This window comes from Camelus bactrianus, chromosome 1, assembly GCF_048773025.1.
Source record: "Camelus bactrianus isolate YW-2024 breed Bactrian camel chromosome 1, ASM4877302v1, whole genome shotgun sequence".
NCBI classification, from domain to species: Eukaryota; Metazoa; Chordata; class Mammalia; order Artiodactyla; family Camelidae; genus Camelus; species Camelus bactrianus.
In genome coordinates this window covers 66,438,230-66,462,424 of record NC_133539.1, presented here as the reverse complement: position 1 = coordinate 66,462,424, position 24,195 = coordinate 66,438,230, and the positions used below count along the sequence as shown (strand labels likewise).

The window sequence follows — 24,195 nt, the reverse complement described above, 5'->3', positions numbered from 1 at the left end:
AAAGGTAGAAATGGCAGCAGGGGCCTTCCCGACAAGAGGACAAATCGCAGAAGTACAGAAAAAAGGTGAGTAACAGGGAGCACAAGGCAAGAAAGTTCAACTAGCCTTTTGCCTTACTAGAGAATACTCAAAATACTACAAAATATTGTTTCACGTTACTTATACTTGGCCTGAAGAGGAAAGTTCTTTGCATTAAGTAAAAACATTAAGAAAAAGAAACAGCACATGGCATTGCAGAGTGCACAGCCTCAAAATCAGGGACCAGAGATCCTAAGCTCCCATCCTGCTCCTGTCATTACTGACTCACATGTGTCTTGAGGGAAGACTGATGTAGTGAAGAGAACTTGGGTTTGGGGGTCATCCCAGCCTCTGGTGGCATCTTAACTGTCTTCTATTGAGCAAGTCACAGTTCATGTCTTGAGCTCAGTTTCCTCAATTATAAAACAAAGTTGAACTCAGTGGTTTTAAGGTCCATTTTGGTCTTCAGATTCTTTAACATCAGAACTCCTTGACTAGACAGTGTCTGTAATTCCGGAGAGATGGCCAGTAGCGGGAGAGCCGATGGTGTCTAAAGCCTCCCCAGAAATTTCCATTAGGAAATCAAGTGTCAATAGTCTTCATTTACCTGTAACTTCATATGTTCTTTCATCCTTTCTCCCACTGTCCTTCCCTCCTTACTTTTTCCCTCCCTTCCTTTCTTCCATCCTCCCTCTCTTCTTCTTTTTTCCTTCTTCCTCTCCCTTTAGTCCCCCTTCTCCTTTTTCCTCCCTTTTTAAAATCCCTAAGCTCTTCTCTTTTCTTCTTCTTTTTCTTCCCCCCCACCCTATTCCTTTATCTCTTTATCCCTCCCTTTTGCACTTCTGTTTTTCTTTTCTTTCCACCTTTTTTCAATCCACAAATGCTCTTTGACACTTGCTGTCTACCTAGTACTGTGCTGGGTACAGGTTATGAAGGAGGATGAGACTTGGATCTTCCTTAGGTTGCCTCCAGCATACTGGGGGAGACAGACAGGTGAACTGATAGACACAGTATGATGTGACTAGTGCAGTGACTACAGATAACTCCGAGCAGCCAGCTCACCCAATCCTGGATAATCAGTGAAGGCTACCTAGAAGAAGTATCTGAACTAGACTTGAGCTGGTGAGGGGGGCAGGATAAGTAGAATATTCCAAGCACAGGATATGATATGGGCAGAGATCTAGATATGGGAGAGGTGCTGTATGGTTATGGCTTTGGACGTATCAAAGCATGGAAAGTGTTTCCAGTGTAGGGAGGAGGTCATAGGGGCTTTGTGTTCATGTGAAATATACAGCTTATGCCATAGACAAGGGTGCTTCACTATAAACAAACACATATGTGTATTTTAGAAAGATCCATCGTTCTGCCTACTTGTAAGGAATGATTAGAAAGGGTAAAATGAATTATAGGGAGACCAATTAGGAAGCTTTTTGCCATAGAACAGGATGAAGATGTTGATGGTCTGAACTAGTGTGGCAGCAAGCATAAAAAGACGAGAAGACATGGGAAACTAAAAAACTCGGATTGATGGGATTAATAACTGACTGCATGTGGGGGAAGAAGGCGGAGGACTAAGGAGAAGTCAAGTTTGAAATCCGCTGTATTGTGTTGGGGTAACTGAAGGAAGGATGGAGTCATTTACCTGGAGCTTAAATAGAGGAAAATCCATCTCTATACAGAAGTCATTAAGCAGCAATATCTTGTGGACCATGACACTGTTTTTTTTTTTCTTACTTAGATCGTCACACAGCACCTTGAAGGGGCCAGGAGAGTAATGCTTTTTAGTGTGAATGTTTCCAGGTTGGACTTAACGATACAGGGATCTGAGATTAAATCCCACCCTGTCAGGAAGTAGCTGCATGAATCTAGACAGATGCTTAAATTGCTACAAAACCACATTTCCTCTTCTGTAAAGGGAGAATAACAACATGCACATCATAAGTGTCTTGTGAGAATTAAATGAGCTTGTGTATCTAAAGTATTTACCGCAGTACCAGGCGAATACAAACTAGTCAATAAATGTGAGATGTATTATCATCTATTTGCACTTTATTGTTTTGTTTTTGTTCTGGAGGCGGAGATGACATTTTGTGTAATGTTCACTGAAGGGAGAAATATGAGATTTAAGTTCTATTCCTATTTTCTCTATTGATTCTCTTGGACAAATTCTGTTTACTTCTCTGAGCTGTTGGTTTTTCCATCTTTATACTTATGACTGTTCCCTTTTTGTCTAACCAAGGGAATAAGGCAGAGAGTGGAGACAAAATAGCATAAGTTATCTACTAAATACATTTAAAAAGAAAATTAATTATGAATTAATAACATTATTAATGTGTTAACCATATCATAAAATAGGTAATTCTTCATTATCCACACTGAAATAGAATGGTACCTTCTTCACAGTTACTGGTCTCTCAATTATCAGCATGAACAAAATGTTTTCACAAGCTTATTTCACTTTCAGTTCAACTTCTGTTAATTATTTACTGAGAATCTGCTAAACATCAAGCATAGTTATGATTAAAATTTTGTTACCTCAAATGAAAATTTCCCACATTTGGATTTATTTTATCTTGATAACCAGGTTCTCCGCTGGGATTTCCATTTGCATTAATGTTGCTACGGTCCTTTCAGACATAAAGTAAATATTGAAATTATTATATCTGGCATGTATTCTGATTATTTATACACTAGTTTTACTTTCCAACTGAGTTCAAACTCCTTCAGCTGTAAATACGCCTTCACTCATCTCATGATCTCCTACAACGCCTATTACGCCCTTTCACACAGTGGGGACTCATAATGCATTTCTTAATATGAACTAATTGGGTACCTGTTAGATACCTGGCATCCCTATTAAAAGAATGAATGCATGCATGAAATACAGTGTGAAGCGATGTTTACAAATCTCACATTGAGCCTTAAATGAGAAGCATCTCTGTAGAAAGACCATCACATTATCTTAGGCAGTATCTTTCACCTTGCTACAATTTAAATTTTTCTCAAGATATGGATTTAGTCCCTCTTTTTGATAAGATCGGAATAAAGATCCAGTCCCCTGAGATGTATAATTAAGTTGGTGAAGAGTCCATTCTCATCTAGAAAATACAGCTTTTCTGCTTGGTGCTGCAAAGAGAGAAAGAAATGAAGAAAAAGAGAGAGTAAAGCAAGGAAATTAGTATTTTGTAATCATTCGCTCAACAGAAATCTTGATCTGTCACAAGGCACTCATCATTGCAAAGTTGAGACATCATATTTTCATAAGGAGAACATTCAAAATGATTAAATGTATTATTTAAATTAAACAACAGATACTCAAATTGAAATATTTATATAGTTCAGATATGTAAATTAAGTAATATAACCATGAAAGCCACACAAATCTTGTATTACCTACTAAGTTTGCATTACCCAACTCTTACCACTTACACCTTTAGCTGGAGCTCCATGACTAAGCAAGCAGAGCTAAACCAAATATACTTTAGCACATCAATTCATGGCACATAAGTAGAGTGGAAAGGAAAGGTGGCATCTATTATGTTTATTTTAATCTTGCTTTCTCATTAGTGTAAATGCTTCTCGAGTTCTTTTAGACCCTGGGGTAGTTAGAAAAAGAAAATAAAATATAAAATCTAAAAGTTCAGAATTCTAGTATTAAAATTTTAAATGTCTTTTGGGTTCAAATAGAAAATGTTTCAAGTTTCAGTAGTAACATGTTATTTGCTATAGTATTATTAACACTTTTGAATCTTAATAAATATATTTAAGTAAGTACTGGAAACAAGTAAGTTGCATCTTCAGTGTTCAAGTACACTAGCACAGGGATGGTAATGTCGTATGAAAACCATAAATTCCCATTTTATGCATATACAAAGTGGTTTTTAAGAGAATATATCTTCATGACTTGTTCCATTTTTCTTTTGGCTAATGCGTTATTCTTCCTATATATACTATATTTACACACAAATCCCAGTGCATATGCGTTTATAACCTGATGCATATTGACAAAGAAAAATCTTGTTTGATAGTGGTCAACCAACAAAAAATATTTGCTAAGCCTGTTGTGTATAATTATTATATACATTTTTTTGTCTTATGTAACTGGAGGAGAAAAAGCCAGCTGAAGTATTTTTAAATTTATTTCATTCTCAAAAGATATATGAAATATCTGGAGGCAAGACAGACACACCCAAAACTGCAGTGAAGAAGACAGAGCAGGCAAAATTGTGTGTTCCTGCTTGTAAATATTTTGAAAGTGGTAAGAAAAGGGAAATTGACAAAGAATAAGACAGAGAAGCCTTAATGGGAGCCTGCTAGAATTTAGAATAAGAAATCCCAGGATCAAGGGACTAATTCATGCCACTCTAAACTCAACTGGGAAGAGTCATTATCAGGCTAGTTTCCTAAAGCTTTTTCTGAGTGTCACCCTGCTCGTCTTCAGTGCCATAATAAACACCTTCCAGAGCCAGTCGAGTAGTTACTGACACCACATCAGCACAAACTCTCTGTTCTAAATAATAGTCCTTTGACGCCTGGATTTAGCTCTTCCAGTCTGTTCAGTCAAAGTAGAAAACACACACTAACCATCAACTGTGTGTACAGTATATCAGCAACCATTTTCTATGTCAAAGTTCAAATGAGAGTAAATGTATATGGATTAGAAAAAGTAATAGATATCTTTCCTAAATAGACATCTATTGAGCATCTGTTATATGCTGAGAAGGAGGGTCTGTCAGCTCCTTGAAGCAGGGTACCAAGCTAGTCTTGGTGGTTGCTGTATCCCCAGCATTTAGTTACCCTGTTGACTGACACATGACAAACGTCCAATGAATATAGTTTGAAAGATAACAAACAGACTTGGGAGACAGATGCATATAAGTGCACATAAAAAAGACAATGCAATATTATAAATGGTACATAAGAATGGACAAATTACTGTGGGATCCAAGAAGACATTAATTCCAACTGGAAAGACTGGGGGAACCTCGCAGAAAAAGAGAAGTAAAATTTGAATGATAGGTAGAAATTTGACAAATTAAGAGCTAGGGGAGTTACTGTCATTATCATGTATCAGGAGGGGAAGACTCAAACGACTATAAGAACCAGGTAGCCAGCATCCATGAGAGAGGCAGATTGGGTGGGGATGGTGAGCAATCCACGAGCACAAGCCCCACCTACACAGGAGAGGCCACTTAGCTCGCAGTAATTGTTGCTACATAGGACCAGGGAGTTCCGGCGGCCACGTTGACCAAGTTTCCAAGGGAAGCCAGAAATCTGGAATTCTCTGTAAAATCTGCTTTACTGTTGGCAACTAATGAATATTAAGAAATTTATGCTGGCCTTACTATGTTTGTGACGTATGCTTTTATTGCCACACCTTAGATAAACTGACTTCTCCCCACTTAGGAAATAATCCTCACTTTAGGGTCATCAGATGGTCATTGAAATAATATAAAAGTTCCTCTAGTATTATTTTATATGTTATTTATTAATATACAGATCACATGTTAAGAGGAGAAAGCTTAAATTTGGAATTGTCTATTTTGGACCACCCTGTGAGATAAAATTATTAGTTAACATTTTGCATTTTTGCCCTTTAAGGAAGGTTAACCATAATATTTTAAGCATCAGTCTGCTTTTTAAGAACCTTGTCTTAAGACTTTAAAGAATGTAAATTTACTTGCCTCTTTGAGCATTCTTAATAAGTCATTGTACAACAGAGGGATAAGTAAGTGAAGACTCTAAATTATAGGCAAGAAGAGCTTTCCTAAATGTGATAAATAACATACAGTCTTTTAACCTTGTCTTTTGTGCACAAAGGCACCTTTAAGGGTGTCTCCAGTAAGTGCTATATTAACACAGAAATTTAGTTAATTACAGCCACTATTCTCACGTACCTTAACCGAGTATGAATACCAAGCAATCTAACAGTGTGCCCCTGAGCATTAATACCTAATGAAATTGGATTCCTTGTTGCCTCTAACGAGCTCATTGCTTTTCTAAATATGGTCATTGCAGGTAAATGATCAATAGCCTTGAAAATGACACTACTACTGGATTATTTTGGCAAGAAAAAAATACTCTTTTTAGCTTAAAATAAGTATCTTCACATACAGATCTCAGCCCACTTTCTAAATAACCTCACATATAACAAGAATGACTATAGTAGGTCCGTTAGTTTGTTTTAGTGGCTGAGTTAAGAAATTGTGGACGGTCACTCTCTGATTATGGAGTAGTGACTTCAAATCCATATAACCTAGCTCAAGTTGGAATGAACTGGATCCAGTGTGTTCCTGTTAATTGAGAGACTGAAGGGCAACAGGCTATGAGAAGGCTTGCTTTTTGTTGTGGTGTAAGAGTTCAGCACATGCTAAGCACAGGCTCTACCACTGACCTATACCCAGATAGTCATTCTAAGTGAAGTAAGCCAGAAAGAGAAAGAAAAATACCATACAATATCACTTATGTGTGGAATCTAAAAAAAAAAGAAAAAAAGACAAACGAACTTATTTACAAAACAAAAACAGACTTACAGACATAGAAAATGAAAACTTATGGTTACCAGGAGGGAAAAAGGGTGAGAAGGGATAAACTGGGAGTTTGAGATTGACAGATACTAATATATATATATATATATATATATATAATAGATAAACAAGTTCATACTGTATATAGCACAGGGAACTCTATTTCATATCTTATAGTAACTTATGGTGAAAAAGAACATGAAACAAATATATGTTCATGGTTCATGTATGACTGAAGCATTATGTTGTACACCAGAAACTAACACAACATTATAAACTGATTATACTTCAATTAAAAAATAAAAGAATTCAGCACAGATCGTCTCTACTGTATCCACTTCCCAGGGCTGCCATAACACATTACTACAATTTGGTGGCTTAACATGGGGGAAATTCATTCTCTTATAGTTCTGGAGGCCAGAAGTTTGAAATCAAAGTGTTAGCTAAAAGAAGCTACAATGCCTCTGAAGGTCTTGGGGGAGAATGCATTCCTCGCCTCTTCCAGCTTCTGGTGGCTGCAGGCACTCCTTGACTTGTGGCCACATCAGCCAATGTCTGTCTCTACAGTCACATTGCCTCTTTCACTTCTGCCTGTGTCACCCCTCTGTGTGTCTCTTACAAGGACACTTGTCATTGGATTTAGAGCCCACCCTAGTAATCCAGGATGACCAACTTATCTCAAGATAACTTAATTCAACCACATAGGCAAAGCCCCTTTTTCCAAATAAGGTCACATTCACAGATTCTAGAGATTAGGGCGTGGACATGTCTTTTGCGGGGGCCACCATTCAATCCATGGCAGCTACCTTCCTCCACTTTCATTACGGTTAGTTAGTAATCCTGAACATAATCACTACTCAGGTTATTCTGATGTTTAAGTATTTTACTAATATTATTTATCGAGCAAATCACTTAAATTGTATGTGTCTGTAATTTTTAATTCTTATAACCACCCTAAGATTATCTCTTTGATAAAGTGAAGGGGATTGAGGCTCAAAAAAGGTAAGGCTTTGAATGCAGCACTCTTATGAGTGCCAATTTAGATTTCAAGTCTTGTGATCTTTCAGCTACAGCTTAAATTTTATGAGTGTATGAATTTACATATCCACATCCTTCTTTAGAAATTGATACATTAAATTTCACAAGATGGGTTTTCTTTATTTAAATTTTGGTCTCTGTTGTGCCTCAGGTCAGATAGTATTCTGAAATTTCAAAGCATCTCTCCCAGATTTAACCTTAGGAAGAACAAGTCAAAGTGAGGTTTTGTTGACTCATGGCCGTAGGATGAGATTAAAGTTAGGGCCTACTGTTTCACCCAGAGCTATCCCCCAGTTTCCGATTCTGGAGTACTTAGCCTGAAATAAATCTGGGATTTAAAATAAAATGGGTTTTAGTTATACCACTATGCTTAAGAGCGTACACACAGGCTGCTGTGTTTGAGTCCCTTCTCCTCCATTTAACCGCGCTTTCTTGGTGTTCTTATTTAACTTTGCTGTGCCTCATTTTGCTTATTTGTGAAATAGACAATGCAAATAATATCTCACCGAATCCTTTAATTAATAAGTGAGATAATATCATGCTTAAACTGTAACTGCTTCATAGTGTAGACTCAATATAGAATTATGAATTATTACCAATTATAAGCATTTTACATACAAAGTGATCATACAAGTACAGCATTCAAAATTGTGGAGTGGCCAGCAGTAGAGTGTTATCTGACATACAATACAGCTTCAAAGTAGAACATGGGGCAGAGAGTTTCATAGCACAAATACTGTCTGATATAATTTTATTTGGCAAATCAAAGCATTCTGTGTTCCTACCTTTCTTCTCCACACTAGTTATAATCTCCTTGCCTTTGCATTTCTCTTCCCACTCTGCTCTTTTATTTATTCTTTCCTTAAGGAAAACTTGAAGCTTTCATTTTCTAAGATAATTTTTTGGTTAAATCTTACTAAATTCCCAGATTTCCAGGCAACGTGAATCTATAATTGCATCAAAATAAACAATGATATTAGATCTGTTCCATATGCATGAGCTCTGTCAAGAACACTTGAAAATGTCTTCTGTTGGCATGTTTACAATTCTTAGAAATCTATTGTGACTTGCAGCTTATAGATAAAATATGAGAAAGCTCAGGACACTGGTACCTTTTAGCTCTAAGTGGATACTTAGAATCATCTGTACAACATTTCAAAGTATAAGTGGTTACAGCTGTCAGGTTGTATGAAATTAGTGTTTAGTTTGTTTACATCCATACCACAGCTCAAGCATTTGTGTTCTGTCAGTGGAGCAAAGAAGAAGAAATATAAAGAAGTGATCTTTATATTTCATGTGTTGCTGTCTTTATGTGTAACTTTCTTTGGCTATCATTTTCAATTTAGGAGCCTTGTATATAATAATGTGTCTTCACGGAACTCATTGTTCATGATGAAGAAAAAATAATGTACATTCCTAATAGACTCAAAATGTCAGCAGTTATCATCTATTTTCACATGGATTTTTTTTTTTTTTTGATGAGTAAATGTCAGCACAGGGACTTATTGAAATGTGAAATGACTTATTTCCATATTAAACTAACTTGATGATGGAACCAGCCATAGGAATTTGCATATGTTTAATTCTGATTTTATCCATTTTAGGCATGACTTGTTCCCCTTACCCCCCAAATCAGGAAGTGAATTCACTTCCTGGTGGGGAAAGCCTTTAATTGTTAGTGTTTAAGGGAAAATGCTCTAACATGCATTGTTTTCTGTCAATGAAATTCTGATCATGCTCTCAACCACTGTTAACTTTGCTGTCAAGTTCACCACAGCCAAGCTCTTCCTTTGATCATGGTGAATTCGGGTGTGTCCGCATGAGTCATTTCACACGGTGTCTTCTCCAACATCTAGGTGAGCACAAAATGCCGAGGCCTCTGGTGGGAGTGTGTCACAAATGCCTTTGATGGAATTCGCACCTGTGATGAGTACGATTCTATATATGCTGAACATTCCTGTACGTATTCCTTAGACATTTCCCCTTGTCTGGGAGGGAATACTATAGAAAACCGAACTCAGGTTTCCACTGCGTGCTTTTGTTTTCTACTGTACTATATTAAGGTTCTATCAAATTTTAAATGTTTTGATTAGAAATTTAGTTGATTTCTGAAATGTGAATTGAAAAATTTTTAGCATATTTTATTTTTATCTTTTCTTATGTATTTATAAATACCTTTAAGGGTAAAAACGTTATCTTACTCAGCTCTGCTACCCCCAAAGTGTTAGGTATAGCGCCTTATACACAGTAGGCCTATGGCAGGCACTTTAAATTGACATGAATTCTTCAGGGTACTGTGATTTTATGATTCAAATTGACAGGTTAGATGAAAGCATTTTAGCTATGACTTAGGTCAAATAGAAAATTTATAATATTTCTATGGAAGATTTGCTAAGAGAGAAGGTGGAGCTAGAGGAACAGAGTCGAGACAGAAAAACAGGTAGGGAGACAGACAGGCAAAGAGACACACAGACTGTGGGGCCAGGGAATGAAAAAGTTAATATACACGGCACAGTATTAGCAGAAATCAAAAAGCCAGCTCCTTCATCCTCCTTATCTTTTAGCTTTAAATTATAATTAGGTGTTAACAAGACCCATGTTTCTATGAATAAAGAAATTTTATAGATTGAAAATCTTATTACTCATTCTCTCAACTCTTGTTCAATACTATTTATTTATTTAATCAAATTGTGCTGAGAATAACTGGATCTGTTATTAAAGCAAAGTGGTGTTAGTATCTCTCAAAGCAAATGATGGCTAATGGGACAACATGGCAATTTCTTTTCTCAAGATAAATGAAAAGTAAACCCTTAGAATGTGACTTTTCCCATGAACAGCTATTTCAGTCCAGGAAAAGCACTTAAAAAGGCGCCATGCTCTAAATCTAAAATCTCTTCTGCCATTTAGGATTTGAGTGCCTGGAACATTTTTAACAAATTCATCAGGCCTTTATTTTACTTTTTAGCAAAAGGTCTCTTTTTTTTTTTCTTTTTCACTTCTTGCACTAACCTAGTTCCACCTACAAAGAAGCATGATTTGATCAATGGAAATGGATGTTCATGGGGACACTGGGCTAGTCCAGAAATGCAGCATTAAGGTTAGAGTTGAGAAGAAGATAGAAAGATGAAGTAGCTCAAAATTTAAATATTGTTATCTACATTTATGCAAAAAGGGAATAAAGTCACTCACAAGCCTACTACATGGAGAAAACCACTGTTTGTCTTTTAAAATGTTCCTTTATCTTTTGCCTGTATTGTCTCACATTTTTCTTTTGATATAGTCTTACCTATTGCTTTCAAATAACATCCCAAAGATCTATTAATTTTCTTTACAAAATTCTATCATATGCTTAAAGAAAAAAGAGATGAAAATGTAGGCTAAGAAAATAATGTAACTATACCCTCTGAGTTAGGATGTCACCTATAAGAGAGAAGGATTTTATTTTCAGTCTTTAATCTATTTTATACAATCACAATTAGTTAACCTTTCTCATGGCCTTGTATATCTAAGATATGTGGGCCCAGATACATTTTTTTAGGGCTCATATTGATACAGTTAATTTGAGTCCTTCCCCACCCCCCAAATCAGAGTATTTAACAAAAAGGAAATTCCTGACTGGTCAGCATTGGCAACCTTCTTGTGGAGTTGCCTTTCAGAACTGGGCTAGCCATGGGGGCCTCTGGATGGCACTGTAGGAATGAGTCCTGGAGTTCCACAGAGCATCTGAATCATACTTTGTATGGAGCAAGGGTCAGAGAAGGAAAGACCAGGACCCACAGTGATTTCAAGGCACCCATCCAAATGGCAGTCCTGGCCCTGTTGGTCCCAGTTTCCAGAATGCGACTGAGAAGATTCCAAGGGAGGCAGTCCAAAGTGTGGGACTACTTGTCTTGGGGGTGCTGAGTAGGAGGCCCACTGGTATATACCACTTGAGGATGAAGGATATGTGTTGAAATATATAAACTAATGTCATCGAATGAATTACATATTGTTCTCTTTCCTCAATTTTGGAAAAAAAAAAAAAAAGGGAGCCTTTGATTTGGCCTGCATTTGAAATTTGAGCCAAAATTTTTAAAAATAATGCCATATTTTGAGATCTTAGTCACCTATAAGTAAGGTAGAAACTGATTTTATGCATTGATTTCCTCTCTTAGATAGATTATAAAAATATTTTATATTTTAAATGAGGAAAATTGGCCATTTTTTTGTAAGCAATCTATAACCAAATAGGCCCTAAAGTTATCTCACCACTGAGGAAAAATTCAGACACAAGGAAACCCCAGATCACTCTGAAAAAAAAAAAAAAACATAATTACTGTATCATCAAAAGAATAAATGTTATTACTCCTTTCCAGTAGCCAGCTAAAATAACAGTAGCTCTGACTTCAGGTTATTAAGCCTCCATATGTGACACAATTTTCCTATTTTTAGTTTAGTATAACTGGGACTCGAGTTCAGGAAGCTTTCACAGTTGATGACACTTCCATTGTGGAAGATGACTGCTACTATTCCACTTCTGTTTACCTGAGTTTCTCTTCCCTAAATTTTCTACCTTATATTATCATTGGCTACAGCTTTAAAATACGCTCAGTTGACAGTGCAAGGTTGAAGCATTATTGCAGAGTGTTGGCCAAGAAGGATCACAACCAGAAGGAATGAAAAAGAATATGACCTGGCTTCCAAAAATAGTCTTCTTCTAAAAAGCAGAAGCTCCTTCTCCTTCTGAAGATCTGCTGATTGCTCCCACCAGTCTGAATTGGCAAGAGATGTCTTGAAGTGTTTTATTCTGTTCCCTTATGCCAAACCTTAACCAATTATTTACATTTTTTCAGTAAAACTTCAAACAAACGTAGTAATGTTTTATTAATTGAACATTTATTATCTTCTGAAGAAGAGATCCTCTGTTTTCAATCTGGCATTTAGCTATAATACTTGTGAACAAGACTCATTCCACAACAGGAGGCAAAAGGGAAACGATTACTTAGTCCCTACCATATGCCAGGCATTTTGCTGGGAGGCCAACAAGACTGCAATAAGCAGGGCTTAAACAAGTAATAACGGCGATTGTCTCATGACATTTTTAGAGTTTATGAAAAAATTAAGGGTATTTATTTTTAAGTTCATGCAAATTTAAAGTCTGATTTTTTTGTTTATTTTTAGTGGGCATGTGTTAATGTAGGTTAACGTACGTGGTTGTCTGCTTTTTGATGTGCTCCTGGGTGTTAACCTGTTTCCCTCCTCTGACTATGCTCTGGCCACATGCCCTGATCTTCAGTGAAGCTGGTGGTAACTCGGGCGTTGATGATTACTGCAGACATTCTAGCTGGATTTGGATTTATCACCCTGCTGCTTGGTCTTGACTGTGTGAAATTCCTCCCTGCTGAGCCATACATCAAAGCCCGCATGTGCTTTGTTGCTGGAACTACATTACTAACAGCAGGTACTGGTCTGGACTCAGTGATGGGGCGACAGAGACCAACCTAAGGTCCTGAGGTGAAGAAGGGTGCTGTTCTGAAGCAGTTCACTTTAGGATCATATGCAACTTGCTTCTCTAGATTAAAGGAACGAAGAGCACCTCCAGCAACCCTGCTTTCTTTAGTTTTGGAATTAGATAATTAATTTTTTGTTACTATCCCTCATCAAGGTTTATCGAAGTCCTCAAACTGTTTTTAACCATTTCAAAGGTTATATAACACTTTAAATTTCTAAAAATTTTTGTGATTATTCCTGAAGTCAAATCCTAAAATAAACCCTAAGCCACCACCTCCTTACCTCTACACACTGCCACCAATTAACTAAATTGTACCAAGTCCTGTGTTAGACATCTCTCATAGGCCAACCTTTAGGGTCATAACTGTAACAATAAGCAGATTATGCTATTATCTCCACTTAAGCAGGTGAATAAATGGAGTTCTGAAGACTAATAAATCAAGCATGACTAATAAACAATAAATCAAGAAACACTTCACACAGTGTTTATTAGTGAAACAACAAAATTGGTATTTTACTGAGCTCTGTCATCAAATTCAATTTAGTCTTCTTTTATCACAGCACAATGCCTCCTTTGGATTGTAATGCAAGTTGGGAAGACGTACACTATGGAAGAAATCAAAGTACAGAAAGAGTAAAACCCTCTCTCTGGAGGTGAGCCCACCCTCCAGAGAGAAAATCGTCTTCTTTTATGGTAGCAGTAGAAAAGTTAACAAAGCAAATATAAGTACCTGACCAGGAAGTGTAGCGTGACTATATAGGAACCTTGAAGTTAAAGATACTTGGAGATACATAAGTGTAATGTGTGACCTTAGGCCAGTTACTTAATCTAGCTCCTTTGTTTGAGCTGAAAAATAAGGTTAAGCCCCAGCAGAAATATATCCTCTTAATTGCTGTGGTAAAGGTCCAGTGTGGGCAGAGTAAGCCCATAGCAGAGTCTCACCCATCCCACAGTCAAAAAATGGGGCCTCCCTAATATTTTCACACACAAGCATTGAGTCAAGACCCTAATGATCCTTAACTGTATTAAAAAGTCACAAGAATTTAGTAATGTTTCCTTTTTAAGATATTTATTCCCATATCCAGTCTCGTGATAACATAAAGCTTTTGTATAAAACACTGTTTTATTTAACAAATTTAAACATTATTTAATGCTATGAAATTTTGTTCTAGAATGTTTTTTGAGACATCACTAGGTACTCTATCTTTTATAAAATACCATAACAAGCTAAATATAAAGAAAACCGAGTCAATGAAGAAAATCCCTGCAGGACTGGCTGGAGAGATGACTAAAATAAATTGCCAGAGATGGCCAAAGCCTCAGGGTCCTCATTTGATATTAGTATGCCATATATAAATGCGTGTATATGTGTGTGTGTGTATATGTATACACACGAAAATCTGTTTCTAAGTTTCAAGAAAAGAACTTTTCAGCCTAAAGCTATAGGTTATAGTATTATAGAAAAGGCGTGGTAATTTATATTCTGTATTCGAAAGGTTACTGTGTCTTCATGATCTGGTCCTTCTTTTACTTCTTGCATTAAACAATTGGGAAAAGAATGCAATGAAATTGTGACTTCAGTGGATATCACAGACTCACTACAAAAAAATGTGAGAGTTTCTTGGGGGTCACAGATTTCAGAAACACTGTTTTCACATAACCTTTGTCCCACAGCTCCCCACCCCTTTTTCTTACATCTGAGCCCTGACATGCAAGTTATATGCAAAAGCAAGAGGCATCATGTCAAGCTAATCAATTTTCAGAAAGACTAATCTGGGAGGATTAACTTTTATTTAAAATGAGCACAATTTCTTAGTCTAGTCTTATATGGTGTGGGAGTAGTAGATAAAGACTTATTGTAACATAAACACAACTTTTGCTTCACTTATTTTTAACCCCAACACGCTAAGATGAATGACTTTAAAAGCAGTTTCCATATGGGTGCTGACTATGTAGCTGATGTAACTTCAATCGTGGGTCTGGGTGGTGGGTCTTAAATCTCCTTGGATTTAAATGGAAAACAGGCCTGCATTATGTTTAGTGATTTTCTTTTCTTTCAGGTGCCCCAGGAATCATTGGTTCTGTGTGGTATGCTGTTGACGTTTATGTGGAACGTTCTTCTCTGATTTTCCACAATATATTTCTTGGCATCCAGTATAAATTTGGTTGGTCCTGTTGGCTCGGAATGGCTGGGTCTCTGGGTTGCTTTGTGGCCGGCGCTGTCCTCACATGCTGCTTATACCTCTTGAAAGGTAAGAACAAAATAAAACAGCACACTTCCTCGCCTGCGGTAGCATCCCTCCCAGCCCAGAGGAAACACATCTCACCAGCCCAAGGAACGTTGCTTGCTTGCTCCCTGCCTACCCCATTAGAAATTTCAGTTGTTGGAGGACAACTGATTCACAACACTAGAACCTTAGTATCTGGCTAGTGGTATGTTTGTTGGGAAAAAATCCCTGTAACTACAACTATGTCCAATATCCAAAAATATAATGATAATTTTGATGTGTCATAATCTTATATGTCTCACTTTACTCAATCTACTAAATATATAACCACATTCTGTTGATTCTTATTTTGTAGTTGGCTTTATTCCTTTGATAATTATGTAAGTTTAAAAAGCTAAAGATATAATCTGTTCTTAGAAACAATAATTAGTACATATATGTAAACTAAAAAAAAGGGCAGTATACTGTGTCTGTATTTACATGCAACATAATGTGTATGTACAGTCGAACTGTAATAATTCTACCTAATAAAACTGAAAAAGAAAAAAAAACTAACTAAATAAATAAATCTCATCAGCTGAAAGAAAAAAAATAAAATTAAAAGATGTATATCTAAAGTTAAACAGAGAAATAGGCTGAGAGCTAAGTCAGATACATATTTGTTGTTAAAAAATGTAACGTATTGGGTTTCCTAAAAATGTCACTGAAAAAACTAAGGAAATTCCTCTCCTTGCAAGAAAAAAAAAAAGGAAATTACTTGGCTGAATTTTAAATCTAAAAAAGCTTTTAGGTTGAGAATCTTAGATTTTTCTTCTAGGGTTCTTCTTAGATGATTCCTTCTTGGAATATTTATATTCTTGCCTCTTTTGGGAAAGAATATATAAAATGACATTTTTTTGTCAAAGTTTACCGAGGCATAATTATTTTTATGTCGCTATCTTTATCACTTTCAAACAGATATCGGACCTGAGAGGAACTATCCTTATTCCATGAGGAAGGCCTATTCAACTACAGCTATTTCCATGGCCAAGTCGTACGCAGCCCCCCGGACACAGACTGCCAGAATGTATGCTGTAGACACTAGGGTGTAAGGTGCCGCGTGTCAGTCTGTGTGTGTGTGTTATGTAATCAATCAATGTGTTCAGGCCAATAAAATAACAAGCCGATCCAGGAACAGTTATCTAGACTTTGTGTTCAACTAAATTAATTGCTCACCTTAATCAAAAAGTTTGATTCTCCTATTACTTCTCCTTTTCAATTCTTACATTCTTCCACGTTTTTTTTTTTTACACCTCCTCTCTCACACACACACTTCCCTTGTATTTAACGATAAGGTTGCCAGGATATAAAAATGTTTGTTTGTGATTTCCATGTTGCTATTAGAGATTGTGACATGGTAATGTTAAAGCAAAATGATGCTTTAAGAATAGAAAGCAACTTTCAAAAGAGGCCAGAGATGCTAATCTTTGAAGGGGTTGACAGGCTCTTAGCTCCTTCCCTGGCTTTTGCTTCACTTCTTGTATTCTCAACTGAGCAAGATATTTGATAACTTTGAAAAAGATGGCTCTTCCAAATTCAAACCAGTATATCAAAGCTTACCATTGCTCTGATTCTGTTAAAATAGGAAAAGAAAATAACAGCTTGGTGTACCAGTTATGGGTGGGAGTTAAAGTTAAAAAGGTTCCCCTCCACACTCTAAATGTCAAAAGCAAATGCTAAGTTAATACTGGAGTCAGTGCTGAATTTCTTCCTCATTAACAACATAGGAGACCTGTGTATCATGTTATCGCCACTCCAAGTTTGCCTGTGTACTGTCAAATATTAAACTGCAGCAGTGATAGCTAAACAAGGGAGTTCACTCAGTATTGAATGGACATCCAAATGTGTTCTAGAATGTACCATAATAGAATTCACCACTTCAGGTGTCCTCTCACCGCTGGATCTTCAGCACCCAGCAAAATCTCTAGCATGTGATAAACTGTGCCAAATATCTCTTGCCTGAAAGAAATAAAGGCACACAACTCTCGACTGAAAATAATCACTTTCCCTCAGAAAATATGTGCTTTTTAGAAAAAACAGAATTATATATGCACTTAAAAAAATCAGTAGATGATTGCTAATGGGATTTTATTCGTATAATATAACCTTATTTTTTTAAATTGTAGAGTTTGTTTTTCAAGTTATAAAATTTAACCTCAGGTTTTCTAATTCCCTATTACTCACATGAATAGCATTAATACCTTTGTGGTACCTTAACAGACTGTCAGCTGAACTAAAAATTAGTTCTTTGGAAAAAAGGAAATTTAGTTGTGAATTTCTGAAGCTCCCAAAAGAAATGTTTCCAATTAAGAAAGATAAACATACTGTGAAATTGAGACGATGGAAGCTGGTACGTGAACTGTGGAGAATGATGTTCATGAATTCACGTGGTATCTCTTTACCAGTATCTCAGGAGAATGTCTAATCTAATCTTAGAATTAAGAACAGTTGATTCACTTTTATTTCATGGATATTATTAACTTGTGTAATTGACATTTAACAAAATCATTTGTAGATTATGTTTACTAGTTCTATGGGTATTCATCTATGCATTTCAAAATTTGTTTTCTGTTGTTCTTTATTTTCAACCGTGGCTTTTAAAATTTCTATTCCCACATTTATTTTATGATATATCATGTTTTATACATTCTAATAAGTCTCCTGAAATACTCCTGGGGAAAGGCAGGATAAAGTTAGTTAAATAACTAGTTAGATTTTAGAGATACAGATCTTCCCCCCCTCAAAGGTTTCATTTGTATGAGGGTATATCTCAGACAGTTATGGTGATAATTGAAATCTATGAATGTTTAAAATTTTTTTTGCAATAAAAATATTTTGTATATCCTAGAAGGAATATTCATATTTTTAAAAATTCTCTGGGAACATTTATTCCTAATCCACTGTGATTTAATGAAACACCCCAAAATGAAGTATAACAAAGAATATATTTTGTACAGCAACTAGTGAACACAGAACAAATAATAAATTATGAAGCAGTAATAATTAACAAAGTGGTGCTTAGCATGCACAGAAAGAAAATATAAGCCCAAGGTATACACATTTGTGATTATTATGTTGAAGCATTAAAACAGCCCACTAAACTCTGAGTATTACAATTTACTTATATCTTGTTAATTGTGGTAAGAAAAATAAAAATTTATAAAATGGAGCAATCTTATTACCTATCCCTTTATTAACTATTACTTTCTAATATCACATTTTAATTGAAATTAGCTACTTGTTATTATAAAAGCTATATAGGTGCATTGTAGAAAGTTGGAAAACATAACCAAAAGTGTATGATATTTAAATACCATGGGACTGACTATATTCTCTCCACCTGTATCACTGCTCCTAAAACCTTCCTGAACATCTGTACATTCTTCCAGATATTTTGTGTTTACACACATACACACAGACAATATATTTCTCTTTTAAGAGATCATTTTTAAGAGGTCACTTTAAGAAATCATGTGTTGCTTTGTAACCTACTTTTTTCCTCCATTAATTACCATTATCTTTCCATAGCAATACATTTGCATCTTATCTAATACCTGATCCATGTTTAAATTTCCCTGAGTTTCTCAAAATGCACAATGCTACTGTTTACTTCAAACCAATATTTGCATTTCCTCTGGTTGTTATGCCTTTTATGTCTCTTTTAACCAAGCTGCATTTTTTTTTTTTAATCCCTGGCTTTTTTTTTTTAAAGAAACTGAACTGGTTTTCCTACAGTTTGTTCCATCTTCTGGGTTTTCCTGGTGGTGTCATTTAGATTGTTTCCCTATACCTTGTATTTCCAGTAAACTGGAATTTAAATCAAAAGGCTTTGATGGAATCAAGTCAAATAGTTCCTTACATACACCATACGTGAATCTTATCTGGAGACCTAATATCTGGTTGATTTAGCCTCAGTTGTGCTAAGGTTGTTCACTGGATTGGGGCGATGCCAATCCAATGCTTCCATTCTTCACTTACACATATTTTTCCTTTAGTGACAAAAATGAGTGATTATTGTAGTGCTATTTTGGAAACTCGGAATATCTCATTCTCTATTAACCATAATAATAAATTTAAAATAATACTTCTAACAATTGATAATCTTTATCTGAGTAAGTAAATACATCAGTTACAGGTTGAAGAAAGATTTTAATTTCTATTTTAGGTCCATCTGCTGAAAACTTCTGTAAAATAAGCCTTAGTCTCTTCGTTTGTCTGTTTAGTTACCCTGAGAAGACAGGATAAATGGTTAATTCTTCCCCTTCATTTACCAATTTACTCATACAAAATAAGGAGCTGGTTTATTAGTGAGATAATATATAATTTATCAGCCAAACAGGGACAATCTGAGAATAAAAGTGGGTGCTATAAATAATTAAGTCAGAACTCTCCTGGGAAAGCAAGGAGGTATGGTTCTTCTTTTAGCTCGAAGGATGATGAATAATTTGCAACTATTTCTTTGTATTTGAGTGTCATTATAACTTGCAGAGTTTCATTGATTTAATGTGTTTTAATCCGCAATACCTATTATTATTATGATACTTACATTGGTTCCCCTTTGGTCTTGTGTGGGCTTTTTAAAGCTGGCTCCTGTGTTTTCTTGACACAGTTCTTTAAAAAAATTTTTTTTTCAGTAATTGTAATGTTGAAGTACATACAGAAAAGTACATGTTTACAGCTAGATGAATTTTCACAAAGTGAATATACCTGTATAATCTGTATTCATGTCAATAAATAAAAGATTATCCTTTCTCAGAAGTTCCCTCTGACTCACCTTCTAGTCATTACCCTCCCCGTTCTGTGGGTAACCACCTATCCTGACTTCTAAAACCATAGATTAGTTCTGTCTGTTTTTGAACTACAGTGTATTTAACTCTTTATGTCTAACTTCTTTCACTCAACATTATGTCCTCAGATTCAACTTAGTTATTTTTAACACACTTTCCAGAGGGTTCTTCTGAGCATGCATAGCCCAGTTAACTGACCCAAGTGTAAAAATCACTTTTAGAAAATTATCTGGGTAAAGATGATTTCCATACAAGGGGATCGGATAATACAATTATGTCCTTCACCATATAGTTTTCTTGTTCATAATACTGTAAACTGTAAAATTTTCAGATATTCTGATATTACATTCTTTAACACTCTCTTCCTTGCTCACCACCCTCCAACCAACTGCATTTCTTTCTCTGCCTCAAAAGCCCCATGTTTCTCTTGCCAGTAGCCCTGCAACAACTTCTCTGCTTTCCAATTCTTAACCCTAGCATCCTTCCTCTCTCAGTAACACATCATCACTTCTTCAGGGAGACCTCCCTGACTTCCACTAGACTGGGTAAGGCCAGTGGAAGTCCCTAATACCTGAGGGCTCTGCTTTCATTCCCCCCATTGCACTTCACTTAGGAGTGTGGTTTCCAGATCCATATCTCGATCTCCTGCAAGTTTGCAAGCCCTAAGAGAGCAAAACACATTCTCCTTTGTGCACTGCTCTATTCCTGGTACCTGGCAGAGTGCCTGATGCATAGTAGACCTTTAATACATATTTTTGAATAAATGATGATAATACCTTAACCGGAAAAGCTAAGCATTTTATTTGCATCCATTGCATGCAATTACTTCCTCATTGGATTATTCCTTCCATTATTCATGCATACATTTGTTCAGTTTAACTGAAAGGATGTCTCCTTATTTTCAAGCAACCTAAGGCATAGAGGGGACAGAGGCATAAAAACACGAAGCTTAGAGTGCAATAAAGTAATTGCCGTAATGTGGGTGTGAACAAAACGTCATGGGAAAAGCAATCACCGCCTCTGCCTGTGGAGTCAGGGAAGGCTTCACAGAGGAGGGAAATTCCAGCTGAGAAAAGAAAGACGGTAAGTATTTTCAAAGAGAACAAATTAGGGGAAAGAGTTCTCTGCAAAGAGAAAAACGTGCACAAAGAATGAAGAGAGGGCAACTAATGTGCTAAAAATCACAAGCAGTTCCATGTCCTCAGAGCATAATTGGGATAAGGAAGTTTAGATATTCACAGATTACTTTAAAATAAAAACCCTAGGAAGATGGCATTTTCTTTCTTTCCAGTGTAGGAAAATTGAGGTGTTGTTTGCTAAAAAGCCGTTGACCACCATTAGAAATACTACCCAAGTTCATAAGGTGTTAGTTTTATTCTGTGGGGTAACTATCATGGTTTCTGGTTTCCCTCCTACAGTCAGCCTCTTTGAGGCATCATCTATGTAGGGAAGTCATTAATACAGCCTTCACCGTCACAGAGACACGTTTGATTCCCAAATTCATCTTCCTACCGTATCCTCTACTTTACACCTTATCTTCTTTCAAATCAAATCTTTTACCTTTTCATTTTTTTTTCTTCATCTCAACATTCCAATTTCATTTTAAGGAGATAAACTGGGAACTATGTGGGAAAAGCATTCCTGGAGCAGATTCTGCAGTTTTTGAGCTATGAAGCAATCGTTCTCAAATGAACAATGTCAGCCCCTGATATGCAGTAATTAACTGGAAGATAATGTAATGCACAATCCAATATTGGTTACCCTGTTTCCATTCAAAAAGGCTAGTGATTTGTCATTTAAAATTTTTACTGAAATCTTTATTTGTTTTAAAAAGAAAAGAAAGAAGAATAAAACAAACAAAAACATCAATTATCCCAGCACCCAGAGAATCTTCGTTAACAGAGAAAAAAAATACATGCATAAGATTTCTCAAAAGTTAAGAGTACAGAAATGTAAATATTAACAGCGTCTCTCTTATTCACCTCAATGGTCCACCCTCATCTCTCTCCCAGGAGGTGTACCCTTCAAATATCTCTGCTATCCTTTCACAGGGAAAAATGGTACTTTATGGCACACATAGATCTTTTGAAAATGTATACTCTTCTTCTACCTTTTAAAAATAAAATTAATAATTAACTATATTTATTGGCATTTTTCCATATTGCCTCATTCTTTTCAATGCTGCATAGTTCTTTGTTCATATGTACCACTATTTTTGCTATTTTTGCTATTATATGAGATGTGGCAAAGAACATTGTTTTAAAAGCATCTTTGTTTTCTTATAGAATAATAACTATAGTATTACTTTCTTTGTCTAAAAGTAGAAATGGCTGAATCCTTGTGGAGATGTATTAACATTTTTGATATATATAGCCAAATTGGCCTTCAAAAGATGTGCTAATTTATCAGGAGTGTATACAAATACTTGTTTCCCCACACCCTTGCCAACACAAGGTATTAGCAACATTTAATATTATTACCACTTTTATGGGTAAAAAATGATTTATTGTTGTTTTAATTTACACTTATTTAACTAAATTGAGCATAGCTGATAAACTTTTATTATAGTCACTAATTATTTGAATATTTATTTCCAAAGGTGAAAATTATGTTTTTTTGTTTTTAGTCTCATACTAGCATGTATCTCCAATTTCAAAACACATGTTGAGCTTCTGAAATTGTGTTATACTTACTGCCCATGGTGTCTGAAAACATTTTTAGGTGGTGCATTGAATATTTTTCTTTTACTGTCATCTTTTTTTATGTGGATTTGAATAAGCATGTTATCCACTTACAATATAATTTAAAGTTTTCATTTAAATATATTTAAGTTTGAAATGGAGTTGATTTAAAAATATATTAAATGAAAATAAGTAAAAATGCTTTTTAGGTATATCCAAAATAAGAATGCCCATATTCGAGTGATTGAATAGAGTACACAGTGGGTTAATCAATGTACTATTCTTAAAATATACTCCAAGCAAAAGGTTCAAAAGTTTATTAAATTTCATTGCTTAGGCAAAGTAGAGCCACAAGTTAGAATTAGAGTTAGCAAGTAAAAAGAGGACACATGCTCAGATTCAACCTATAGGCTTTCTCCAGAGCCAAAAAGTAAGAAAACAGAATATTTTTTAGTTATTTAAAATAGATCTCAGAAATTACATTTCACTCATAAATATTTTACTATATATGTATGACAGATAAAGACTTTTTAACAATGTAACCACAATACCATCATCACAGTCAACAACAAGAACAATTAACAACTCCTTAATATCAATTTTCCCAAAGTCTATTTTGTTTCAGCTGTCTGAAAATGTCCTTTTCAACTGGATCTAAATTGCCCACACTTTGCATTTGATATAACTCAAATAAAATGCTATCATTTTAATTTCTATAATCTGTATTTGAATGAGGATTTAGAAGACTTGAAAAATGCAAAGTACTATAAGGTTTCCTTTGCAAAACTCAACTTCTTCCACAAAACTGATGGGTTAAACGTTCTGTTGATAATGTTTGGAGGTGGCAGGGATGGTGGTGGTGGAGAAGTTGTAGTTAAAAATAGAAATTTAAGAGAAGTTAAGGGGATGCTTTTGTGATACAGGTTTGGTACAGGAAAGGAAAATGAAGCCAGATAGACCTGGCCCTTTACCGTCTTCCTGAGTTTGCTGGAGGAGGTGCTGGGTATAGGAGGAAAATTGGGAAGGGTTGTGGAAATCATCAAATGTTTCTATTTTCTAAATTAAGTTTTTGTATGCAAAGCAAAGTCTATGTAGCCCAGAGAACTAGAGGAAGGAATTGAGAGATACTCTAGTTGCAAATCATAGTTTTCCTTTTATAAAATTTAAACAAACATTATACAGTGCCTTTGTTTTCTAAAGTTATTGCACAGAAAGTATTGATTACAGGAGGAAATCAAAGGGGGGTTCATTTCATTGTTAAAGGGAAAAGCTTCAAGTTCAGTAAATAAAAACAAAATAAGCTGATTTGGTTAATATAACAGAAATTGAAGCAGTCAGAAAACCTTGTCATAAGCAGACAAAATAAAAGTGAAGAAAACTAAGAAA

General features: G+C 35.6%; 2 protein-coding genes across 3 annotated transcripts in view; one reads left to right on the top strand and one right to left on the bottom strand.

Moving 5' to 3' along the window:
• Positions 1–24,178, top strand: part of CLDN16 (claudin 16) — a 39,576-nt gene extending 15,398 nt beyond the window's left edge. For both annotated transcript variants that reach the window (XM_074365946.1, XM_010959250.3), the window contains 4 exons: positions 9,440–9,542; positions 12,859–13,023; positions 15,135–15,326; positions 16,260–24,178. In XM_074365946.1, the coding sequence (XP_074222047.1) occupies positions 9,440–9,542; positions 12,859–13,023; positions 15,135–15,326; positions 16,260–16,393 (594 nt within the window). In that variant the 3' untranslated portion in view covers positions 16,394–24,178. The remainder of the gene's footprint in view (positions 1–9,439; positions 9,543–12,858; positions 13,024–15,134; positions 15,327–16,259) is intronic.
• TMEM207 (transmembrane protein 207) overlaps positions 15,182–24,195 on the bottom strand; it is a 32,859-nt gene continuing 23,845 nt past the window's right edge. Inside the window, exon 6 of the transcript XR_012507637.1 lies at positions 15,182–15,318. The gene's annotated coding sequence lies outside the window, so the exon portion shown is untranslated. The remainder of the gene's footprint in view (positions 15,319–24,195) is intronic.